Source organism: Talpa europaea (assembly GCF_964194135.1).
Source record: "Talpa europaea genome assembly, chromosome: 14".
Taxonomy (NCBI): domain Eukaryota; kingdom Metazoa; phylum Chordata; class Mammalia; order Eulipotyphla; family Talpidae; genus Talpa; species Talpa europaea.
Genome location: NC_140082.1, coordinates 873,327 through 899,457, shown reverse-complemented (window position 1 = coordinate 899,457; position 26,131 = coordinate 873,327). Strand labels below are relative to the sequence as shown.

Sequence of the window (26,131 nt, the reverse complement as noted above, 5' to 3'; positions counted from 1 at the left end):
CCCAGCTAAGATATTAACCTCTGGCACTTTTATGAGCCAATAAAACGTGCCCCTTCCGCGCACTTGCAGGGAGCCGGGCCGTCCCCATTACAAAGATTGCGGCCCTGGATGCCTGGCCGTCTCCTGCGGCCATAAATCAGGACTAAATGCCAGGGGTGAGGGGCTATTAACTCCGACATGTCAATACCGGCTTCCCTAAATCACTCATGCACCCAGATAAACACAAGCAAGCAAGGCCGCCCGGCACGGGGCTTCTTCCTGCAGCTTCTCTCTGAGGGTCGGAGCGGGAGCCCGAGGCGCGGCGCAGCCAGAGCTTGCGGCTCGCAGACCGGGGCCCGCAGACGGACAGGGTCCCCTCTCCGCCGCGGTGTGCGCGACGGCATCTCGGAGGCCAGTGGAGGACGAGGTTTCCCAAGTTTAAAAATGCAAGGGATTTTTAAATGCCTGCTCTCGGGCCCCAGACAGCCCAGCTCCAGGAGAAACATTTATTAAGAGGATCGGAGAATCTGAGACACAGACATGAGAGTTTTCGAGGAGAAACAGCTCCCGGGAGGAGTCTTGGGAAGAGGAAGGCCAGGCCCGAGGAGGCCACCGGGCAGGGCAGCCTGGCTCAGCGCGGAGGAAGCTCCAGGATGGCAAAGGTCAAGTTCGCCTGCCTTTGGGACATGCGAGGGTCAGATGGGAACAGGAACGTGTGTGTGTGTGTCTGTGTGTGTGTGTGTGTGGATACAGGTAACAGAGGTTCCCGTCACAAAGCCACAAACATTTCCGAGGCGCACCCCTCCTCGGAAAACAAGAAGTCTCAGGTGGAAGGAAAAAATTCACACATTTCCGAAAATCCATTTCCAAGATTCAAAAAGGAAGAAAAGACACCGCCGGAGGTGGGCGTCTCAGCCCCCCACAAGGCTGTCTAATTAGGTGGAATGACTTTTTATTTCCCTCGCTCGGAGCCGAGAGATGGTGAAATCCCCGCTTAATCAACCCTAAGCCCGGCGCGCGGGAGACAACGTCTCTCAAAGCCACGAAGTTCACGGAAGGGGGTTCATCTCGCGTCTGAGTCTCCTGGCCCCGCCACGAGAACGAGGGGCACCGAAATGGTGATGCTAGTTGGCATTTTCATGTAAAGCGTTCCTTAAACCTCCGCCCTAAGTTCTCCCCCTTTAACGGATGACGCGGGGCCGCGGGGCGAGGCCCACAGAGAAGGGCGTGGGGCGCGGAGGCCGAGAGGTGAATCCATCAATACCAGCTATTAATTGTATTGAAATGAGAATTCTCCCCAAAGCGCCAAAGCAATCATCTCAGGAATCGTCTGGGGATAAATGGGCCTCTGGTCCCCTTAATAAAAATTAAAATCACATGTAAGGAAACGCCGCGGCCAGGGAGGCTGAGCGCCGGCTGCCCGCAGCGCCCGGCGTGACGGCGTTTGGGCTCCGGCGTGTGACCCGAGACCACGGCCCCAGCACCCAGAGGCCAGCGGCCCCGCGGGACACCAGAGACGCCCCGGGTCACCCAGGGCCTCCCAAGGACAAAGCCGTCGCAGGGGGAGCAGCCCTTTCCCACGCCTTCCGCTCGGCCTCCTGCACCCCCAGCTCAGCACGCGAGCCCAGGCGCCGCCGCTTCGGTGTCCCTCGTCTCCGTGTCTGGGAGGGAATATTCCCGCCGCCGGAGGGAAATAAACGCCGAGCGAAATCCGCGTCTCAGGAGCCAGCGGGCACGCAGAGCCCCGGACACGCAGGACGCGGGCGACCACGCCGCCCACAGAAGACGTAGCGCGAGCGGCTGGGCACGGCGCGGCAGGGCCCGCCACACACCGGAGGAAACGCCGGCCCTGCGGCCCCCCGACGGCAGGAGCGCGGGCAGGAGGCCGCGGGTAACCTCTTGGGAAAAGCCCGCGTGTTCATCAGAGGCTGGTGAGGGGCCCCTCTCCCGGCACCCGCTCCGCCTGCACCCGGAGGCGCAGCCCCCCACGGAAGGGGGCCCGGGCCGCTCCGAGTCCACACGAGATCTGGGGCAGGGCCAGGTGGTCCTGGCGGCACAGCGTCCGCCCCACGCAGGCGCCGGCAGCATCCAAATCAGACGAAGCCAAACCAGACGAAGCCAAACGCGCGTCTGATGGTCACTCGGCGTCCGGGTTCGCGGCTCTTGCTTCCTGGGGTCACTCTGGGCCCCCCTGGAGGGCTGCGGGGAGTCTCTTGGTTGGCTGGAAGCCCGTCGCGGAAGGGGCGCGACGCCGTCTCCCTCTGGGGTGATGAATGTTTATGGAGAGAATTCGAGGATTTGACAGATGTTTTCCTTCTGCATTTCAAGTATCTCGTTCCATTGTCTTCCGAATTTTATGATTTCTGCGGGAAGGTGAACTGTGAGTCTTTTTGCTTCTCCTTTGAAGTTAAATGTCGCTTTTCCCTTCTCAGCAGTTTCACGAGGACGCGCTGGGAGTGGTTTCCCGATCCCTGGGGCAGGGCACTTAGGGAATCTCAACGCTTCCGCCGCTTCCCTACGGGCTGGGGCCGCCTCTCAGCTCCCGTGGGCTCCGGGTCTTCCTTCCGGGCGCAGGGATTTGCCCCCCGCCCAGAGGTGTTCTCGGTGGACACCTGCTGGCCTTGGCCAGTGGAGCGTGGGCTTCCCCGGAGGCTTTAGGAAGCAGAGCAGGCTCAGCACTGTGCCTGCCTGGACCTCGTGATGGGGGTGGGCCCCGGAGGGGGAGCCCCTCCCTCTGCTAGGGTCCCCCAGCCGGGCAGAGCCCTCAGCCAGCACGCAGCGCACGCACAGAGTGAAGAGAAACTATCTTTGCTGCTTTAAATGCCAGAAATCCAAGGGGCTTCCCGTCACCCCCGCACACCCAGCCGCTCCCCACCCCGTGGGCAGGCCGTGGGTGGGCGTCACAGCAGCTCGGGCCGGGGCTGGCGTCCGGGGAGCGCCCGGCGCAGGGAGCAGGGGATTGTCCAGGGTGCTGAGGCGGGAGCGAGCTGCAGACCGACAGGGCATTCTCTCCCACACGCTCAAGCCTAGAACGGATCCCCACTGGCAGGCGGGTACCCCAAGGGGACACTCATCCTGCTCCACGTTATTCACAGCGAACAACTGACCCAAAGGGGACCCTCCCCGAGGGGAGCCTCTCGCCCCGAGGGCGCCGCTCTTGAGGAAGGCGCGTCTGCGGCAGGTGTCCCAGGCAGGTGCTGCCCCCCCCAGACACCCCCAGCCGGCGCCTCCCCCTGGCTGACAGCGGAACCCTCCACACCACTCCCGGGGGCTGTGAAAACCATCACAGCGGGTCTGCAAAGACGTCGGGTGCACACGGTCCGCAAGGACTTGCCCGGGACCGTAAAGGAGCCGGGCGCGGGGGTGGCAGCTTCTGTTCCTTGATGGATGACGAGGCCTGTGCCCGGGCCATCCACCCTCGAGCTGAGCTTCAAGAGAAACACGGCTTGTTTTGATGAGCTGGTCCTGGCAGCAAGAAGATTTGAAAATCGAAAGAGACCTTGTTTCCTGCGAGGAAAAGGGAGAAAACACCTGAAGGTGGCAACGCACGTCTCGGCGGCTGCGTGAGCCGGGACAAGGTCACCGGGAATTCAAGGCCGTTTTGCGGCAACGGGCGCGTCGGTGTTGCCACGGGAGGTCTCCTGGATCCGTTACTTCAGCTCCCATTTTGATCTTGAGTCAGAAAGATTAAAAGCAATTTGGGGCAACTGTGCGGGGGCGACCGTGCCAACCGTTACCCCGAGCCTGCAGGCCCAGCACGCTGTGTGCAAACCGGCCGGACCCCAGGGAGGCTCACGCTGGGGCCCGCAGAGAAGAAAGGAACCCAGCCACGCGGTCGCCGGCGTCACCCCTTCGCGGACACCACTTGCCACGCCCGCCCCCGGCCCCGGCCCCGCCCGACCCCACGGCGCCACCACCTTGCACGCACCTCCCTCCCGGACTCCACGGGCTCAGCGAACAGCAGGCCCCACAGCCACGTGCCGCCCTCGGCAGCTCCGACCCGTCCCCACGTCTCCAGGGTCACCAGGCCCTGGGGGAGCCCTGCGCCATCAAGTCTCATGTTCTCAAACCAAAGTTAGTCCAGCCTGACAGTCTTCACGCAGCGCGCGCCTTCCACGCGCTCGGGGCAAGGAAACGAATGTGCTCCTAGAACGCACAAGTAAGCACCGCACACAGGCAGAGAACCGCACGCTGCGCCCTGGTGGGGGGGCCTCAAAGCCCCCAGACTGAGCCGTCACCAAGCCCAGACCCAGGCCTGCGAGGCGCTTCCTCTGCGCAGGCCCCGCGCTCGCTCCCCTAAGCCCCAGATGCACTGCAGCCGACACGCCCCTGCGACAGACACACACGTGGACGTGACGGTTAATGACAACGCCGGGCCAGGACGGCGGCCGGGCCCTCTCCCCACACAGGCCGGGGCTGAGCGTCACCAGGCGAAGCTGGGACACAGCCAGGCGCCACCCTCCCGGGCCTGGCGCCCACAGCCCACAGCGCGTCACCACCCGCGACCCGGCCCCGGGGCTGCTGGCCCGGGACACTGGGCTCCGTCCCCCGGCCAAGGGCCTGCGCTCACCCTGCCTCGGAATTTCCTTTCTGGCACGTTCTTCCCCAACCTGACCCGCGGGAGAGCAGGGGCGATGCCTGGCCCACAGTGAACGGGCCTGAATGGATGGCTCCGCGACCGTCGGGACTAAGTTCCCATCAGTCAAGTCAGAGCTGCGGGGCCTTCTGGCCGAGGGGGTGGGCGCCGGGCCCCACGCCGTCCAGGTCCGCATCCATGTGCCGGGGGTGCTGCCGCACGGTGCCTGAGTCCCCGGAGCTGGACGGCGCCGCGTCATCACCAGCAAACACGGACACACCAAGAAGCAGGTGGAGCCGAGCTTCGTCATCGGCCGGGGCCCACCTGGACCCCCACGCCGCCCACTGCCGACGGGGCGTCCGCTGTGTTTGTATAGCAAGAAGAAAACGCGCCCTCCCGGCAGAGTCCGCTGTCTGGTGAGAGCGCGACCGCACCAGCCCTGCACCCCAGGCCGCTGGCCGGAGCTGCTTCCAGCCCGGGGGGCGGGGAGGTGACGCCAGCAGGCGGGAGGCACGGGTGGGCTGTCTCCGGCGCTCGCAGATCTGCGGCTGTGGGGGTCAGGCCGCATCTGTACCTGCTGCGGCCATCGGGGGCACACCTGGCTCATGGGGGGCAGTGAGAAAACGGGGACTCCCCTGCCTGGGCAGAGAGCTCCACAGCACCCCGAATAAACTGGCCCCTCTGAACCCCCATCAACAGGCCAGGCCAGCCCTGAGAGCAGCTCCACTCGCTTTCAAGTTTAGGCCTTTCACGACTTTGTGAGGCGTAAAGACGGAGCAAAGGAACAGGCAAGACCCAAAGCAACAACCCCCGAAGTCTGCCTGCAGCGCTGAGGTTGGGGGGGGGCACAGGGAGGGGCCCAAGGGCGGGGAGGACATTGGTGGGGCTTCGGGGGGTGCAGTGTGGGGACAGACCCCGAACAGGTGTGAACCCGTCCCCCCAAATCAAATAAGGAACTGCAAGCCAACCTCCCCCCATAAAAGATAAATCTTCAATCATTGGAAATTAACAGAAAACAACAAGGTCCGTGTGGGGTGTCGCCATGCACACAGGTAAGGGTTGGGGTGCGGGCACCAGCCACGGGGGCCGAGCTCTGTGGGTGCAGCAGGTGCAGCCGGCGTGGGGGGCGAGAGCCTGTGGTTTGTTTGCTGGAAGGCGCCTGCGGTGGGCGGACATCTCGTGAACACCCGTCTGCAGGCACCGGGACGTTTGTGAGGGACCCCAGGCCCGCCGGGAGCCTGTAGGGTGAGGCGCCTGCACAGAGCGCGTGGCCGCCACCACGGCGGGAAGTGCACAGGCGGACACGCTCGCCCCGTCACTGCCCCGGGGGCCGTGCCCACGCTTTGCCACGCCTGCCGAGGACCCGGCTGAGCAAACACTTCCATTTTTCTTAACTAGTATGTAACCTCCTATGGTTTCAACATCAACATCTGCACCTGCTGCGTCGAGCTCACCACCGTCCTCCACCCAGGACTGGCCCCTGGACCCGCCACGCCCGCTCCCGCTGCTGGCCACCACGTTGTTCTTGAGTCTAAGCGTTTGTCTGGGTGTCCATTTGTGTTGCTTCTTTATCCTCCACGTGTGAGTGAAATCATCCGATGTTTGTCTTTGTCTTTCTCCATCTGACTAATTTCACTGAGCATCATCCTCTCCAAGCCCCCCCCGAAGCTGCTGCTCCAGGCGGGACTTCTGCCTTTTCACGGCTGAGTAGTATTCCGCCCATGCAGCCCTTGGCTGTGGAGAGTAACGCTGCAGACATCTCGTGGAATCCACGGGATGACTCGATCGGGTGGGATTTCTAATTTCAATTTGTAATACTTTTCTCAACTAGACTCAAAAGCAGCAGCTCATCGAGAACTAGCAGCAGCCACACGCGATGGTGAAAACCCCAGACCAGCAGCTGCTGCAGCGCCGGTCCAGGAGCACTGAGGTGAGGGCCGCGGTTAGTTCAATAATCACGGGAGCGCACCGTCTACATCCTGACCCCGCCGTCCGCGGGTCCATGGCGGATGTGGACAGGGGCGGGGGTCCACCCGAAGGGGGACGGTGTCCAGAAAGTGAGTCCCGACGGGCCCGGCACCTGCCGAGCTCTGTTTTCTCCATGCAGCAGTTCCCAATTATTTGAAAATTAGTTGACTTGCTTTTCACATTTAGGATTTTAAAACCTCCTGATTCATTATAGACATTTTATTCTTAACCAGTCAGAACAGATTATCTCCTTTGAGGCTGCCATCATAAATATTAAATTGAAAAATTGTCCATTTAAGCACAAGTTGCCACATTGTTGATTAAATTGTGCACTTGCCAGCACTGACACTGCTCTCCGCTGGAGATAACTGTAACTCCGGTGACACGCAAGAGGCTGCAGGGAGGGCGGAGGGCGGAGGGCAGAGGGCGGAGGGCGTCTGCCGCAGCATTACTTGCAATAGTGAAACATGAGAGGCGGCCAAGCCAGCAGTGATGAAATCGATGACAGCAGGATTGCCAGGGCCTGTGACTCACACACGCGTGCGTGGGGGCGGCTCTGCCCCAGGGTGCCCGTGTGGGCTGTGCACTGCACGAGTCCAGGGGGGCACAGAGTCCGGGGCCAGAGAGGCCTGCCGGGCTCCGGGACCTACACGCTCTCTGCCTGCAGCAAGAGGCAGCCCGGGGCGCAGGCTGGAGGGCCTGTCCCCACAGCCCTGGCGTTTGGACGCTGGGGTCGGAATCTCATCATTCCCCACACCGTGAACTTGTCTTCGTGACAATTGTTAACCCTGTGCTTTTCGTTCGCAGGCCATACAGACTCGGGAGCCGGCCGGGCCTCGCCACGGACAGACGCGGGAGCCGCAGACAGACATCCCAGCCAGAAGGACGCCCGCTGCCCTGAGCCGCTCACCCCCGCAGCCCGACACCCGCAGCCCCAAGGCGGAGGGGCCCGGCCTGCCTTCTTGTCTGATCCCTCGCTGACAACCTCAAAGGAATCCAGAGGGAACCCTAACAGAGGGGCTGTCACAGCCAGCACTGTCCATCCAAGCCCCGTGGGGAGCCGCGCATGACCAGAAAGAGGCCTCGGCCCCAGACGCCCGTCCGCCAATCCCCAGGCTGAGCACCCCGCAGCGCGGTGAGCCACAGCGGCCGCCTGGGCCGAGCCCGGCGCCCAAGACAGCTCGGGGAGCTGAGCTCTTTGAAGAACTAAAAGCGCCAGCAGGGACGCCCATGTCTGCACGGGAAGAGGCGACCAGGGCCTTGGCGGGGCCAGCGTGGATTCAAGGGGCGCGGCCTCTAGCTAAGTGAGTCACCAGCCCCTAGGGCCGGGCCAGCCCCAGCTGGTTTTCTGTCACCTGCATCCGAGTCGGGGGGCGGGGGTGGTCGCGAGGCTGGTGGCACCAGCAGGCACCGTCCCAGATATTTAACACTTGGCTCCGGGGCTGCTGCGAGCTGCTTTCCGCCCACCCAGAGCCCACATCTGGGGGCTTCCTCGTTCCTGTGTCTGTTGAGAGAATTTAAGTCTGTCACCGCCAGCCGCCCTCTCCGCCGCCCCCAGCGCTCCCCAGCACGCCCATCCTTGCCACACCCACCCCGGCGCCTGGACGGGTCAGGAGACCTGGACACAAACGCAGGTGGCCCTCTGTTCCCCGCGGCCTCACAGGAGACTGGTTTTCACGTTTTTAAATGGCTCAGAAAAATCAACAGGAGAACCGCAGCTCCTGACACAAGACTGTGCGGGGTGCCCGGGGCGCACGCGGCCTTATGGGCACAGACTGGGCCCTCCCTGGCCCCCGTGGCGCAGAGGCAGAGGCCCGGGCCCGGGCCCCAGAGACGGCGCGACAGGCCCCACTCGGGCCCTGGCTCCCTCACAGGCCTCGGCTGGCTCTGGCCGCTCTAGCAGCGGGCAGCCTGGTGCTCACAGACCGTGTCTCTGGGGCACCCAGTGGGCACCCGACATGGGGGGATGCCTGGGCGGCGGCCTGCGAAAAGCCGGCCCTCCTGGAGTGGCTGAAGCTCACTAACCCCACCCGCCAGGGCTCCTCTCACCACCTCGTCACCACAACCACCTCCGCAGAACCCCACTTCCCAAGGCTGCCCTCGTGAGCTGGGTCTCGACACGGGAACTGGGGAGACGCTTGGTCCCCAATAGGCCTCAGCCTGAATGTCCCTCTGCAGGCGTCTCCTCCCTCCACAACAACCCTCCCCTCACTGGTCGCTCTCGCCCCGTTAGATCCCCCCAGAGACTCCAGAGACACCAGACGTCCAAGCTCATGTCCTGACCTGAGGGTGCTGACCAGTCCACCAGGAACCACCGCCCACCAGAGGCCACCGTCCCCTCCGGCCTGAGCCTTCATTTACCAACTTCACAGCATTCGTTGGTTCTTTACCGGAGCCCGACAGAGCGCCCAGGCCCGGCGCCAGCGCTGCGGACACTGACCCTCCCTCAGGCGCCCTGGGCAGTCCCGGCCCCCGTGACTCACCACCCAGCTCCAGAAATAAGGCAAGCGAGCGGGAACTTGAGCTGGTCCACACGGGGGGCCTCCGACCCCGGTGGGCTCTCGCCGCTGGAGGAGCGGGTTAGTGTCTGGTCCATCCCAACACGGCCCAGCCCTCCGTGCCCTTCTCTCTCCTCCTCTGCGGCAAGGGCACCAGCGCCCTGGAGCGCCCAGCAAGGTGCACGGAAGCGCAAAGGAACCATCGTTCCCAGCTCAGCCGCTGCCGCCCGCAGAGGCCCGCGTGGAGATGTCGCAGAAACAAAGGTTGGTGCTGTGGGGCCACGTCTCACACCTCTCCATGTCTCGCTCTTCCCTGCGTGAGCGAACAGCTGGGGCATTCAGCAGCAAGTGCCACAACCTAGACAAAGTCTGCTTACAGAACAAAAAAGAAGATGCGGCTCATGTCAGTGAACAGATCTGGGGTTGGCTGGCTTCAGGCATGGCTGGATCAAGCCTCAGCACTGTCATCAGGCTTGTGTGTCTGTGTCTCCGCGTTGGCCTCTTTCTCGTGCTCCAGGAGGCTGCCCAGCGGCGCCAGCGCGCATCCTTTGCGCCACTATTAATCCCCACAAAGGTGACCTCATCTCTCCAAGCTCCCCCCAAAGTCACGAGCCTGCCTCTCTGTTACTGCGTTGGGCCAGGTTTCAGCCCAACCCCGGTGGCCAGGCGGATAGAATGCAGCGTCCCCTCTCCTGGACCAGGTGTCCACAGGAGCCATGGACGCAGCCCCGCCCCTCTAGATGCACCGATGGGGAGGGGGTGGCTCCAGGGGAGACCAGAGCTGTTGGAGGAGAAGCAGGATGGAGGCTGAGTGTGCACACATGCATGTCCACCGCGGGGCGTGAATCCCCGTCCGATTCCAGCAAAGGCCTCTTCAGGAAGAAACCGCCGCCTCCTCACCGTGGCGAGCACCCCGAGCTGCCGGTGCCGGGGCTCCCGCGCCCAGGCCAGCCACAGCCCGACCCAAATCCCCTCCATTTTGCGTACACACGGCAGCCCTGGATCCCGCAGAGAACAGCTGGCAGGAGGTCTCTGGCCGACGGAGCCATCAGCCCTGTTTGCTCAGCTGAGAACACCCTCAGGTGCTTAGGACGAGTGAAGTCAGAGGCTCACTCATCACCCCCACCGGCGGCCTGAAAACAGGGGCGCCGCGGGCAGGCTACGTTCGGAAACAGCAGCCCAGAGTGCCTGTTACCTACACACACGCACGGGCAGGCACAGCACGGGCACACACATGCACCCACGGGCACACACAAACATACATGCACACGTGGATGTGCGCGCGCGCACGGGCAGGCACACATGGGCGCACACGTGCATGCACGCACACAGATGTGCACACATGGACAGGTTCGCACAGGCACGCACATACACACACACGGATGTGCACACACGCACGGCAGGCACGCATGCGCGCACACAGCGCTGAGCTGCAGCCTCCTCTCGCAGCCTCCCTGCGGAGCTGTTAGGCAGTGATGACAGCCCATTTCGGAAAGCTGACTCCTGGGTGTCGGGGAATTGGCGCCAAGGTGGCTGTTTGCCCTGCAAGCGTGCCAGGGTAAGCTACTCCAATGTCTTCATATTAACCACTCGCTGCACTGCACATGTGAGCGCCGCCTGGCTGTCTCCCCAGCCGAGCGTGATCGCTGAGGCTCGAATCGATGTGACCTGCTGGGGCTCGCTCTGCCTGCCCTGCCCTGAGAACCCAGGCCATCTGCATGCACAGGCCGCCCTGCAAGGCTGGGAGCGAGGCCGTCAGAGCAAACGACTTCACCGGCTGCCCCAGGAAAGGCCCCAGACAGAGAAGACCGGAGATGAAGGTGACCCCGCGGCTTCGGAACAGTCCTGGGGGCTGTTTTACGCCAACGACACTTTCCTCGTGTGGGCATCTGGGCACACAGCCCCCTGCCGGAGAGCAGACGGCCCCCTGGAGCCGGAGCTCACTGCTGGGAGAACTGTGCCCCAGAGGCTTGTCCAGCCCCCCTCCTCGCTGCCCACCTGATCCCCGACAGCGAAAGACCCACCTTAACGCAGGCGGGCGCAGATCCCCAAATTCAAATCCACCCCGGGCCACTCTGTGCGGGGATGCCCCACCGGGCGATCCTCCTGCACGGGAATGAAGTCAGCCTTGCTCCGTGCAACGGTCACCAGGGTCCTGCAGAGGAGGGGCCCCGCCTGCCAGCACACCCTTGCCCGTCCCTGCTCCGGGTGGACTCCGCGGCCGGTGGCATCCCAGGCCCCAGGTCAGCTGGGTTGGACTGGGCCAGGCCAGTGAAGGTCACGGGCAGGAGACGGGAGGCTGGGGTAGGGGGAGCTGGGCTCGACCCCCCCTACTCTGCCAGGGCGTCGTCTTTATCGTCATTCTCGGCAGCTCCAGAGGCAACACCCAGGTCCGGACACCACACTCGGGGACGTCATCACCCCCCGTGTCCCTGCAGCCGGAGGTGGCAGCGAGTCTCCACCTCCCCTCTGCTCCCCTCCCCTGCGGGGCTCGCAGCGGCCCCCTCACAGGCCCCTGGGCTGCAACATCCGTCGTGCTCTGTGCTCCTGGGCAGACCCCGCGCGAGACGGAAACAATTCCACTGGGAAAACCATGTCATCAAGTAAGCCCCAGTCAGAGTCTGGACCCCACCCCTGTGCCAGCTCCCCACAGCCCCATCCCTGTGCCAGCAACCCCCCAGGCCCGACCCCTGCGCCAGTCCCCCCACAGCCCCATCCTGCATCACAGCCGGCCTCCCCGCTTCAGAACCCACCTAATCCGGGCCCCACTGCAAAGCATCAGCACATCTGGGCTTGGCCTGAGATACAGAGAACTCGGCGGTCCTGACCAAGAACACGACAGCGAAGTTGGATAAACCACAAACTGGAAACATTTCCTGAACACACCCAAGAGCTGAGGGTTCAAAGAAGCCAGTCGGCCTGAAGGCCCAGAAAAGCCAGTCCCTTCAGAAGACAAGACACCAAGAGACAGAAGACAGAGCACAGGCTCACCTGCGGGTCCCGGGCTCACCTGGGGGTCACAGGTTCACCTGGGGGAGCCAGACTCACCCGGGGGGAGGTCATGGGCTCACCTGTATGAGGTGCCATAGGCTCACCTGCAGGGGTGAGGGGCCACAGGCTCACCTTAGGTGGGAAAAGGTGGCAGAGATGGAGACTAGAAGCGTGCCCAGCGGACACACAGAGGTGGAGGGGCGGGAGGCCCCGGTCACGGCAGGGCCTCTTCCCAGCTTATCCCAGACTGCAAGGCAGGTCAGTGAGGGGGAAACAGGTCGACAGATGCTGCTGAAACGGACACTAAGACAAAAGGAAGAGCAGGTGCAGAGAGCACGTGGGGCCACGGGCACAAGGAGAAGCCGGCATCAGGGGCAGAACCCAGAGGGGCGTGGGCGAGCGAGGTAGGTGGGCTGAGGGGGCACGCCCACTGCCCAGGAGTAGCGGGCACGTCGGCCACAGATCTGGGAGGCGCAGAGGCCCCCGGCAGGACAGAGAGCGGGAGCCCCTGAGGACGCCGCCCATCCAGGACACGAGGGAACACTGAGGGCAGTCGAGGAAGATGCCACAGGGGAAGAAAGGGCTGTGCAGGCCTCTCAGCAGCTGCAGGAGCCGGGAGGCAGCAAGGCAGGCCCTTTAGACACATAAAATATTTTCAGAAATAAAAATGTGTTCCAAACAGCAGAAGCGGGGGAGGCACTGCCCTCAGTCTCCTGACTCAAGATGGCTCAGGAGGTTGTCCGGGCAGAAACACAAGTCCACAGAGAGAGGAAGCCTTTCAGAAACGGTCGAGGTGCAAGCATGTGTAACATTCATTTTATTTTCAATTGTTGTAAAAGATCATTAGCTATATCAAGCAAAAGATAATAACAATATAGCTTGTGTAAAAAGAAAATATGTGTCCCTTGAACAAAAGTGAAAGTGGGAGACTTACAAATGCAGCTGGGAGGAGCTCACACCATGCAAGAGATGGTGTGATATTGTTTGGGAATTAGATTGTGATAAATTAAAGCTCTATACTGAAACCCTGGGGAAATTCACAGTGATTTTTTTAAAGAACAAATAATACCTCCACAGTAGAGGTAAAATAGGATTATAAACAATATTCCATCAACTAAATAACAAGCAAAACTGGGGGCACCCAGGATAGATAAGTAAATAACACACGTGGGGGTAGACAGCAGATGTACAGCTGATGCATAAAAGTATAAGACGTGACGGCTCCTATGCCACCTGAACTGGACAATGAAAAATTAAGCCAAACTAATTATAAGGTGAGAGTTACATGCTGGCCTCGAGAAACACTCAGAGACATCAACTGGTTAAGAATAAAGAATAGGGCCTCCCCTGGTGGCACAGTGGTTGAGAGCTGGGCTACAAAGCTGCCTGCAGCCTCTGCAGCGCCAGTTCGATCCCCGGCCGCCGGGAAGGGTCCCACATGGCACAGCAGACCTCTCCTGCTGCCCGCTGCTCCCCTCAGCAGTGTACTTCGGTCCTTCTGCCTGCTCTGCTCCCCGCTCTGGCTCTGGTGAATTCTCTCACCCTCCTGCGATTCTGACTGTACCCAATGCTTGTATAAATAAATAAATCAATCTTTAAAAACAAAAAAAAAAGACAAACCTCTGGAAGCTAACTGCAGGGCTACAGTATCCAGAGGGGAGGGCCGATACGGGGGGAGGGGGGATGGAATTCTATACTTCCAAAATACCAACAACAATGTAAGCCAACATTAATGTAATAAAAATAAATCACTACTGCAGCTTCAAAAAGACAGTGCAATGTTTAAAAAAACCTGAAGTAACTGTATTAATATAAGAAAAATAGACTTATTTTCCAAAGAAAAAAGAAGAGATAGTGCATGTTTATAATGGGATCAGTCCACCCAGAATGTACAGCAATCCTAAATGTGTATGCAAAGAACTTTCGTTCCATGAAGTAAAAATTCACCTAGCTACATGGAGAAACAGGAAAATCCATAGTTACAGTTGAAGAAATCAACTCTCCCCCCTCAATAATGGGACAAACAAATAAATCAAACTAGAAAATACTTGGACAACACATCAACCAAGTATCCTCGCTGATATCTATGGACCTTTCTGTTCCCCAAGAAACACAGTATTGTTGAGAGCACAAGGAGCATTTAGCAAGATAGACCATAAATGATACTCAAAAATTTAAAGGAATTATCATACAAAGCACAAAATGTAATTAAACTAGAAAGTAGAAAAGAAACACAGTTCCAGAAAAGTATCTGGAAAGTCCTCAAATGACTGAAAAGTAAATAATAGGCATCTAAATAACATTTGGGTCAGAAAGGTAGTCTTTAGGGAAATTAGGGGAAATAATTATAAATTACATGAAAATAAAAGTGTAATAAAAAGGGCTGAGGGCAGAGCTAAAACAGTGTCCAGAGGAAAATATATAGCAACAGGTGCTTCTATCAGAAAAGGGTCTCAAGAAATTACCTATGCATTCATGTGAAGAGACAAGATGAAGAGGAGAAAATTAAACCCAAAGCCAAAAAATACAATAGCAAAGATTAAAGTAGAAAAATAAAGCAGTAAATAAAGCAGTAAAAATAAAGTAGTAAAAATGTGAAAAAATAAATGAAAGCTAGTTCTCTGAACTGACGGATAAAATGTGTGAATGTATAGTCAAACCAAGAAGAAAAAAGAAACTCACTACTCTACTCAGGGTGGGAATGAATCCGAGACACAGCTACAGACCCTACAGGCACAGCTGCTCAAACCCATTATGAACCGTGCTGTCTCCACAGCCACTGACTTCGGTAAAATAAAGCAATTCATAAAAAATGCAAACTACCAAAACCACTCAATCTGAAATAGATCATTTGAAAAGTCCTAAAACTATTAAATTGGATTTGTAATTTTCAAAGCCTCTGAAAAAAATCTCCAGGCCCAGATGGCTTCACCAGACTATTTACTCATTACGCACTCGAAGACTGTTGTGAGTTACCATCCGCCTCTTGCATATTTGCCACAGCTTAGTAAACCTTTGGTTTGGATGGGTGGGAGGGATGGCGGTGCTCACAGAGGACCAGCAAACTGACTTGTTACCATCTTCTAGTATAGTCACCAGGCAATTTAACCAAACATTTAGTACTAGCACTAAATTTATACAGTATCTCCCAGAAAACAGAGCAGGCGGGATACTCCCTACTTCACTTTGTGAAGCTGGTATTAACTAACCTGATGCCAAACAGAGAGATCTGAAAGAATGCCATAGAGAGTAATTTAGACATAAAACCCTCCGCAAAATGTTAGCAGATGAAATACAAATACTACAAAATATAAAAGCACTAAAGCATGACTAGGCTGGGATTGTGTAAGGAACAGAACGATTGATTTGTGAAAATCACCAGACTAAGAAATATCATGTGATCAAGGCAAATGATGAGATAAAAGGGCTGACAAAGGTCAACATCATTCATGACAAAGCCTTTCAATAAATTAGGAGTGGCCCTTCCTCATCATCACAAGAATCATCTTCAAGAAACCTCCAAGAGTGGGTGGCGCGAGGCTGAACGTGCCTTTGGGAACAGGGTAGGGGCGTGGCTGTGACCACTCTTACTCAGCACCAAACACAGTCTCAGGAAAAGGGGCACAAAGCCGCAGACTGGAAGGCACCCTATGTGAATGACGAGCTCGCCCAGGTCTGACACCCCCCAAGAGCTTGCCCCCTCAAAACACAGCCCTAAAACAAATGAGTTTGGGACACAAGGTAAATATATGAAGCCAATTGCATTTCTATGGAATAGCTAGCAAGGTTGTAAGTACAAATTTTAAAAATAACACTATTCACAGCAGTGCCCCAGCCCGGAGCAGCGGGGTGAGGTCGGGACGCATGCGCAGGCTCCGCGTGAAAATGTCGGGCAGTGACCACTGTGGCAGAGAAGCCGCAGCGCCAGCTGGGCCGCGTCCACGCACTGCAGATGCAGTGATCCTGAGACGGCGGGGGTCTGGGGCCACAGAGCTGTGCTCTCTGCAAATCCATTGTAGCCCCAATCCAAACCCCTCAGGATCTCCTCAGAAATCAAGAAGTGGGCTCCAAACTGTGCGTCACAAATCAAAGGAGCTGGAAGAGCCGAAAGATTTCTGAGAAAGAACAAAGTGGGGGATGAGCATTCCGGACTCGGGATTTATTACAAAGCAGGGTCCTCGGGACAGGGTGCCAGTGGCGACGGGGTACACACACAAGTCAGGGACAAAACAGGGCTCGGACATGCCCCGTGCGTGGTCCAGGTCGTGACAAAATAGGAAGCCGGTTCGGGGCGGGGAGGAACGTTCTTTAGTACATTATGCTGCAACCCCTGGGCATTCGCGTGCAAACAGCCCGGAAACCTGGCTCACCCATTGCACCAGGTCCAAGAATTAACCCAAACTGCACCACAGGTCACAATGCAAAGCCTAAAGGCCTCCACCTTCTAGAAGAACATGGAAAACAAAAGCTTCGTGACCTTTTCTTTGGCAAAGATGTCCAAGGTAGGACAACGAAAGCAATGCCACAGAAAAATGGAAAAAGTAAAGTGGACTTCACGGAGGCCAGGGCGTGGCCTCTCTCTGCCAGGCCGGGCAAGGGAACGCCGACGCACCCCGGACCAGAAAGGAGGTTTCCGGTCACCGACGCGGGCGCACGGCCAGTTCTCGAGACCGAGCAACGGGAGCTGAATGAGCTGCCTATTTGAAAAGCGCCAAGGACTGGAGCGGGTGCTTTACCTGGGAGGCCACGCAGGCGGCACACAGCAGACCAGGAGCTGCCGGGGTCACCGGTGCTCAGGAAAACACACAAGGACGCCCGCTGCCCGCGGGGGCGCCGAGCGAGGGCCGCAGTGTGGCCAGGCCGCGGCGCAGCTGGGAGGGCGCTGCTGGCGCAGACGCCGAAAGGCTCGACAGTCCTGCACATACGGTGTGGCTGTTGCTTCCAATGCTAAGCGCCCACCTTCCACACGACCCCGGTATTCACCCACAAAGACGTGAACACACACGTTTACACCAACACGTGGTGCCTGGAGCGGCTTCGTCCACAACAGCCCCACCTGCGGGAGAGCGGTCCTGCACGTGGACACGCCACGGCGACCGCCCCACCCGCGCCCCCGCTGGGCAGCGACAGAACCAGCCCCGGGCACATCCGGCACCTGCAGAACAGGGTGAAAGGAGCCCAGCTGGAGGGGCTGCGCCCGAGGACACCCATATGACCTGGCAAAGCCCCGGGCAGGACTGGGAGCAGGTCGGTGGAGGCCAGGGGGGTCCCGGCTGCCAGGGGGTGGAAAGTCCCCCCGCTGGTGGTGGCCGCAGCTACAAGACCCTCTACGCTATGAAAACAACGGGGCGAACTGCGCCCCACACATGCTCACCTTTCCCGCCTCCCCACCCCGCCACCTGCCCAGCCTGCAGCCCTGCCAGGCCCCGCCAGGGCCTCGGCCTGACCCCACGGCAGGACCGCCGGGCGCCCGCGTCTGCTCCCGCCCGCTCTGCCTCCCTCGGCTCAGGGGACGGGCCGCGACGGGCTCGCCAGGGGAGTCTAAGGAGCAGCCGAGGCCGAGGTCACCTACTCCTCAAAGCCACCCTCTTCGAGACTTTTGCTCCGGTGACTCCTGGAAGTTGAGGACGCTGGCTGCCCGCACAGGTGAAAACACGGTCGCGCCTATTTTTCATCAGCGTTTCCACAGTTGCTAAGGATAAAGTTTCCAGCTACTGTAAATCTTGACATTTAAAATTAAACTGTTACATCACTCCCTTAAATGTATCCATTGGAATATAAATAACAGAATGACTCCACGCCCACCTCCAGCCATTTATAAAATCCATGAAGACGCTCCACGAACAATCGGAGCCGCATTGTCCCGCTCCCGCCCGCCCAGCGCATCCTCGCCCGGCCTGGCAGAGCCTCGGCCCGGAGCCCTCAGCCTTGCGGGCGGCGCCGCACCCTGTGCTCCCGCCCAGCCAGCACCTGCCGCGTGGAGACCGGCACCTCCACTCGCCCCAGTCCTGGGGGTTAAAAACTTCCAGCTGGAACCCAAAACCCAGGAAACCACCCCAAGTGGCGTCGATTGTGCATTTGAATCAATAACTTGGAATAACAGTAGCTCCTTCCGTGGGAGCCACTCTCAGTGAGCCCCGATGCCAAGACGCTGTCTGGTGGCCGGGCCTGCCGGGGTGCCCTGGGGCTGTGGGGGCTTCACGGAGGGGTGGGGGGAAGCGCACTGGCAGGTTGGGCCAGAGGGTGTGGGGGGGGACAGGGCACAGGGGGTGCAGGCAAGCAGGGGGAGCAGGGGGAGCAGGGGGAGCTGGGGGAGCAGGGGGAGCAGGGGGAGCAGGGGGAGCAGGGGGAGCAGGGGGAGCAGGGGGAGCTGGGGGAGCAGGGGGAGCAGGGGGAGCTGGGGGAGCAGGGGGAGCAGGGGGAGCTGGGGGAGCAGGGGGAGCAGGGGGAGCAGGGGGAGCTGGGGGAGCAGGGGGAGCAGGGGGAGCTGGGGGAGCAGGGGGAGCTGGGGGAGCTGGGGGAGCTGGGGGAGCAGGGGGAGCAGGGGGAGCAGGGGGAGCTGGGGGAGCTGGGGGAGCAGGGGGAGCTGGGGGAGCTGGGGGAGCAGGGGGAGCAGGGGGAGCAGGGGGAGCTGGGGGAGCTGGGGGAGCAGGGGGAGCAGAGGGAGCAGGGGGAGCTGGGGGAGCTGGGGGAGCAGGGGGAGCAGGGGGAGCTGCGGGGGCAGGGGGAGCTGCGGGGGCAGGGGGAGCTGCGGGGGCAGGGGGAGCTGGGGGAGCAGGGGGAGCTGGGGGAGCAGGGGAGCTGGGGGAGCAGGGGAAGCTGGGGGAGCAGTTCCTGCCCGCCCCCCACCCCCATCCCACCCCCTCACCCCCTCACCCCCAGGACCGCGGCTCCACGCACCCCGGGCAGAAGCGCGGGTATCGGGGCGACGCGCGGGCACGGGCCGGCGGGAGAGCCGCGCTCGGGTGCAGACGCAGCTGGGGGTCGGGCGCCCCCGGGCCCCGGGAGAGGGCGCCGCAGGCCGGGCAGGGGCACCCCAGGGCCGCGCACCCCTGGACACCGCGGGCCGACCCTGGCGCAGGGGCGCGTCCCGCCGGCTCTGCCTCACGGCCGCCTTCCGGGGCGCTGCCGAGCTCGGGGGCGAGCACCCCGACAGCGGCCTCCTCCAGGGCCCGCCCCGCGCCCCGAGACCGCCCGGCCCCCCGCGGGAGGGGGCGCCCCGCAGGCCTGGTCTGGGGGTACCGGACACGCGCTCCGGCCCGGCTCGAGGCCACACGTGTCCCAACCGCAGGCGGACCCCAAGGCCCGGACGCTGCACCCCAAGAAAGCAAGCAGTGCCCTGGCTGTGGGGGCGGGGCCGGGCGGGGCGGGGCCTACGGGGCGGAGCCAGGAGGGAGGCGGAGCCAGGAGGGAGGCGGAGTCAGGAGGGAGGCGGAGCCAGGAGGGAGGCGGAGCCAGGCGGGAGGCGGGGCCACAGCGGGGGCGGGGCCACAGCGGGGGCGGGGCCACAGCGGGGGCGGGGCCACAGCGGGGGCGGGGCCACAGCGGGGGCGGGGCCACGGGGCGCTGCCCTGCAGAACCGTGGTCCAGACCGCGGCTTTCCCTGCCGTGTTGACGCTGTTCCCGGAAAATGTAAATAACTTCAGGGGCGCGGCTGTCTCTCCCATTCAGTGGAATTCGCAGTCGTTCCATGATCACACATTTCAAAATATTGAGTGCTTGTAAAACAAGCAATTGTGTGTTTTGATGCTTGCGTTTTACAGCACGGAATGCAAATATTTATTCACAACAGTAATTTCCATTGTGCATCGTTTTTACATCTAATTAAGGACTGGAAAACAAAAGCTCCCACTGCGTTCAAACAAACACTCAAAGGATGCAGCAACTTCTCCAAGAGGCGCCGTTCCGGGGCAGCGCTGTCGTCGGAGCAGAATCCAAAATTCCACTCCGGGCCAGCGCTGGCGACCAGGCCCGGCTCTGCTTCTCGGTGGCGGCCCCTCAGGGTGTGTCGCTGGCCTGCGGCCCCTGTCGGTGGAGGGGCCCGTCCGGCCACACCTCGCAGGCCCACAGCCAGACTCCAGACTCTGGAGTTATTTCCTTCAGGAAGTTATTTACTCCTCCACAACGGGAGGACGTTCTCGCCTGCACGGCGCTGCCTGCCCCAGGCGGCAGTGGGCGCCTGAGACTGAGCTGGAGGACAGAGTGGGCTGCACCTCCTGGAGGCGACCAGGAGGACCCGCAGGGGACCAGGCCCCGGCGCAGGCCCCACGCCTGGACCGCCCACAGCTGCCTCTGTGCGTCCCCCTCTGCTCAGCGCTCTGAGCCCCAGGTCCCAAGTCCGCAAGGCCTCAGGCCCAGTCGCACGGCTCCCAACAGCAAGGCCATACACCAGGCTGGCCTGACCCCTGAGCCCAGCCACCGCCACCCACCTAACATGCCGCCCGATGTTCCCTCATGAGGCCACCCCAGGGAGGGCGCCCCACGCCCTCTCCTGTGCCCCTGGCCGCATTGCCATCTGCTGCCGCCACATCCCCCTGTGGTCAAACACACGGTCCACACAGCCCCAGTAGCCCAGGGTCACGTCCATGCCCACACCAGCCAGAGCCACTCCCCACAGGCTCGGTCGCCTGTGCCAGGCCATCAGCCCTGGAGCCAGGGGACTGCAGCCACATCTGTGTGGGTGGAGCCCCCAGGCCTCCTCAGGTCCCGCACCCCTGCTGGGCACTGCCCATCACCCGGCATTCCTGCACTTCTTCCCAGGCTGCGTGGCCACCATGTCAGTTGGATGTCAAAACCTTTCCTGCCGCCAAGACCCCAGGACGGCCAACCCCCTGCTCTCTGCGAGCTGGTGCCCACTGAGGCGCCCCCGCCAGCGCGGCTTTTCTGCCTGAAAACAAACAGTGACATGGGAACAAAATCTTCCTTCCTGGGGAACCTGCTCGGCGCGTCCCCACTCAACGAGCACGCACTGCGCTCTCAAAGCAAAGCGATGTGATGTCCAAGAGGTGGAGCCTTGGGCTGAGGGCCTGCGTCTTTGGGGCACCGGGGCCTCCCTTCGCACCCAGTTCAGAGCGCAGCGCGCACCCTCTCTCCGCTGGCACGTGAGGCACCACGAGGCCAGGCTGCAGGGACAGCGGGGCGCGAGCCTCTGTTCCACCCGACTCCACCCGACGTCAAGCGTGTTCTCTTTCAAGTTCAAGGCTCCCTCCCTCCAGAGGGCCACACAACTTTCGCGAAGCTGGGGCACCTCGGGCACCCTCGCTCCACCACAGGCACAGCCCTTGAGAGCCTCGCTGAGAAGCAGCCCCAGCCTCGCTGCGGGGCTCCTCTGAGTGATTCCCGGGAGCAGACCTTTTAAAAATAAATGACAAAAGCACGATTATAAAGATATTCTGAGTCTTTGGGCTTATTTTACAATGACCTCAGGCTGGCGTGGGTGGGGTGGTCACCCCTTTCTCCTGCAGGAGCCCCCACACGCCATCCCATCTGGCACCCAAAGTCCAACTCACGACAGGCTCACTGAGCGCAGCACCTGCCTCTGAGAACAGGAGTAAAATCCTCCACCTTCCCTCTCCACGCGCCTCCTCCTTCTCCAAGTCTCACCAAGGGGCAGCCAGGGATTGGGCCCAGAGGGACAGAGAACAGGCTCCACTCCCCTCCCCAGGACCCAGACGGGGCTCCAGGGAGGGAAGAGAGGACGGGGGGTGGGGAGGATGGGTGGTGGGTGGATGGAGGGCGGGTGAAATCGTGGACTATGGAATATGGGGGGGGCGGGTGGAGGGCGGGTGCACAGGTGACTATCTGGGTCAGCGGACGAGTGGACACAGGGACAGATGATTAGATGTACGCAGCAGTACAAGCTTTGCAATACATTTTTGGAGGTTTTCTTTTGTTTTTCTTTTTTTCTTAGTTTTTAGACTGGAACTAAATTAAATGGATCCTCATGTGAAATTCTACCTTTCTATACATTTTTTTAAAATTTTTTTAAGATTTATTTATTTATTTACATAAGAACCAGGGTACAGGCCAGAGGTACAGGAGGGTGAGAGGATTCACCAGAGCCAGAGCGGGGAGCAGAGCAGGCAGAAGGACCGAAGTACACTGCTGAGGGGAGCAGCGGGCGGCAGGAGAGGTCTGCGCGCCATGCGGGACCCTCGCCGGTGGCCGGGGATCGAACTGGCGCTGCAGAGGCTGCGGGCAGCTTTGCAAGGCAGCGCTCAACCACCTGCACCATCGGGGAGGCCCTACATATAATTACTTTTAATAAAACAACATTATTAATTTTTTAACTCAGAGAAAGTAAAACAATGGTCACCCCGTTTCCTAGTCTTTTAATTTTCAGTGTTTAAATGTAATCTGTAAAGTCTCTCTCACACACACCCCCCACCATCCTCCCTCCTCTACGACCGCCTCTCGGGAGCGCCTGGAGACGCAGGCCTGGTGCTCTGAAGCAATCCCTCCTGCCAGGGCTGTGGGGACGCTTCAGTAAGAGACGGTGCTCTGCTGCCTGCAGCTCCACTCCGACCTGGGGGCTGGGGATGTGGGAATTCTGCGGAGTCGCCCTAGAACCCAGAACACCCCACACGGGCAGAGCCCTTGGCCAGCAGCCCCGAGACCCGAGCCCCGGCCACAGTGGCACGGCTACACTCTCCAGGGCGCCCGACCTCTGAGAGCGTGCACACGTTTGCTCCCAGTTAACAGGCTCTGGGGAATACTACTCAGCTGTGAAAAAGAGGGCACCGTGTCTGTTGGGATAAATGGATCCATCCTGGGGTGAGAGTGTGAAGTGAAACAGGCGGAGGTGAGAGTGGCCGGCCCAGCTCACTCATCTGCGCCCTGCAAGTAGCCAAAGAGAGCACGCGGCCCCGCGCAGCGCAGCGACCCTGGGCCGGGAGGGCTCTGCGGGCACCAGGGGAGTGGGGCAGAGGGAGGCGGGCAGGGCAGGGGACTGGGCCCGGCTCCCGAGCTCCCATGGAGGGGGAGTGAGGCGTGAGCACACGTGGAGGGGTGAGGTGGTACCCCCAAATTACATAGTTAGTAAACACCTGACAGATTTATGAAATTGAGGGAAAATAAGTAAATAAAGCCCTTCCCGCACTCAGAGGGCAGGTTTGACCTCAGCGGGCAGCGGGAAGCAGCGCCTGGACCAGGGAAAAAGAACCACAGCTCCCGGCCGCGGCCTCCCCTGCGGGCCGGTCACACACCCCAGCGGGGGGCTGTTTGCTGCCCCCCCCTGCGGCCGGGTCTGAACCCCCCTGAGCCGCCTCCCGGGGCTACTGCGGGGAGCTCGCCGCGTGACCCGCGCCCCTCTGGGGAGCTGCGCGTTCCCGAAACCCACACGCGGGACACGGACACGCGTGGGCTCGAGGCGCGTCTCCCCGCGGAGCCCGCGCGCAGGGGCCACGGCGCGGGGCGGGCGTGGACGGACAGGCGGGCCCGGGGACGGCGCGGAGCCCAGCGAAGCCCAGCACCGCCCGCCCGATCCCGCTCGCGGAGCCGTCGCTTCCTCCGAGCCCCGGTGCCGGCGCCGCCGGCTGAGGACACAGGCCCGCCCGCCGCGCCCTCCTGCCGCGGAACCGAGGGCGGCCGATGACAAGCGGGCCTCGCAGCGGCGCCGCCGGCCCGGGTTCGGCTCGCGCCCGCCGCCCGCCGCGCGCCCTCCCGCGCCCCCGCAGCCCCGCGCGGCCCGGGGAGGGACACGCGCCGCCCGATGGCACCTGCGGACGCAGCGGGCGGGGCGCCCCGCGCCCCATCCCAGGCCGGCCCCGCGCGGCGCCCCTGCGGCCACGTCCGTCCGCGGCGCTGCAGCCTCCCCGGCCGGCGGCGCCCAGAGGAAACCCCCGCGCCGGACCGGCCCCCGCCGGCCTGGAGTCGCTGCGCGCTCGTCCCGGACCCGCTCGGGAAACGGCGCTGGGCTCGGCGGTGGAGACGCGGACACCCCCGCCCCCCGCCCGCGCGAGCGCCCCAGGGGAGGGCGGCTGGGCCGGGGCGCGCGGGGGCGGGGACTGGCGCTCCCGGGGGTCCCGCGCGAGCCCCACCTTCTCGCTCGCGTGCGCAGCCCCCACGCGCCTGCCCGAGACGGACGGCGCCGGGGTGGGGGGGCACGGGAGCCCTAACTGCTCGGCCGGGCCTGCGGGAGGACCTCGGGGACAAGTGGCGGGCGCGCCCCCCGCACCCGGCCGGCCCCCGCCAGGACGGGGCCCCCGCGCGCCCGGGCAGCGCCCCCGCAGAGGACGCTCCGGAGTTATTTCCTCACAGGTCAGTGCCGGCGGGAAAGTCAGCCCCGGATTCCAGCACCTCCCGCCGCCCCGTCCCGCAGCCCGTCCACGGGAGCGCCGTCGGGCAGCGGGGGCCCGGCTCTCCCCGTGCCCCCGGCTCTCCCGGTGCCCCCGGCTCTCCCCGCGCCCCCGGCTCTCCCCGTGCCCCCGGCTCTCCCCGTGCCCCCGGCTCTCCCCGCGCCCCCGGCTCTCCCCGGTGCCCTCCGTCCCACCTCGGGCCTCCCCCTGAGGCCGCCGGGACGCACCTGCTGCAGGAGGCCGCTCGGCCTCGCCAGTCACGCGCACCCGCCCAGGCCGCCCCGCAGCCCACGCCCGCGCTCGGGCCGCCCCTCCCCGCGCCCCCCGCCCCGCGAAGTTAGCCGGGGCCAGAGGCCGCGGCGACCCTCACCTGCGGAGAACAGGGCGGCCAGGCTGAGGAGCACGGGGGGCCAGCGGGGCCACGGCGTCCCCATGTCAGACGGGCGCATCCTGGGCCCGCAGCGCGGGTCCTCCGCTCCCGGCGCCGTCCGCGCGAAGAGGACACGGGCCGGGCCGGGGCCGGCGCTGCGCGGGGCGGGGGCGCGGGGCTAGGGGCCGGCGGGGCCGGGGCGCCCGGCGCGCTCCTCCTGCGGGTCCATGCCGGGCGCGGAGGCGCCCGGGAGCCCGGGGCGCGCAGGCCCAGCCGCCTCTCGCTCGCCGCCCGCCGGGCAGCTCTCCGCAGCCACGAGGACTCGCTCCCGCCGCCGCTCGGGCGCGCAGCGGCCCAGACAGGGCGGCCTCGGGGCGCGGGCCGGGGGGCGCGGCGGGGCTAGCGGGCGGCGGGGCGGCGGGGCTGCGGCGCCCGGGGCGCGGGCGGAGGCGACGCCGAGGCCCCCGGCCGAGCCGCCCGGCGCGCGGGGAGGCGCGGGGCGCGCGGGCGCCGGGCCCCCATGCCGGCCGGGCGGCGCCCCGGGGATCGCGCGCGCGCCGGCGCCCAAAGTTTGGTGGGGTGCGCCGCCGCCCGCGCCCCCGCGCCGCCCCGCCCGGCCCCGGCTCGCGGGCTCTGCGCGCGCCGAGCGCCCGGCCGGCGGCGGAGACGCGGGCGGCCCCGGCCCGGGGAGGCGCCGGCGCGCGGAGGAGGCCCCGGGGACCCGGCGTCCGCGCCCCGCGCCCGCGCCCCGCGCCCCGCGGCCAGGGCGGCTCCGGAGCGGCCAGGCGAGCGCCGCTGCCCGCGCGGGTTTGGGGCTCCGCCGCAACTGTGTCTTTTTAAAATACGCCCCACCCTGCCGGAGTGACAGCCGCGAGCCCCAATCCGCGCGGCAGACCCCACCCCCCCGGCCGCGCTCCCGCCCCCGGCTCCGCGCCCCGCGCGTGCGGCCGCGATGGGGGGAGCCGGCCCGCCCGGGCCCCGGAGCCGCCGCCCCCAACAGGTGCCGCCGCGGCCCGGCCTCGTCCTCACCGTGCCGGGCCCCCCCGGACTTGCGGAGGCCCCGCACCCGCCGTCCCGAGCCGGGCGGGCCCAGCCCTGCTCCAGCGACCCCGTCAGGGCTCCGGAGGGGCCGCGCGACCCCACTGCCGAGGAGAGGACACCCGGGCTCTGGGGGCTCCGCCCCGTCCCTCGCCCAGAAGCCCAGAAGCCCGGCAGCCTCGGCTCTTACACCCCCCGGTGCCGGTACCACCGAGCCCGGCCCCCGTGACCGGGCCGACCGCCCAGAGGCCGGGGAGGGAGGGCAGCTGGGCCCTCGGAGGCCACGCCAGAGGAGGCCGGGGCGCCTCCGCGGCTCCAGAGGGTCCTCGCCACGGCAGGGCACTGGGGCAGGGGCCGCAGGGGTGCCCGGCGGGGCGGCGGAGGTGGGGCGCGGGCAGGTGGGGCGCGCGGACAG

The 26,131-nt window shown here is 63.0% G+C and overlaps 1 protein-coding gene across 1 annotated transcript in view; it reads right to left on the bottom strand.

The window, feature by feature from the left end:
• The window catches only part of TMEM132D (transmembrane protein 132D), a gene marked incomplete at both ends in the record, with an annotated part of 206,851 nt that extends 182,094 nt beyond the window's left edge, over positions 1–24,757 (bottom strand). Inside the window, one exon of the mRNA XM_084253162.1 lies at positions 24,679–24,757. Coding sequence (XP_084109288.1) covers positions 24,679–24,757 — 79 coding nt within the window. The remainder of the gene's footprint in view (positions 1–24,678) is intronic.
• Between the last annotated feature and the right edge of the window lie 1,374 nt (positions 24,758–26,131).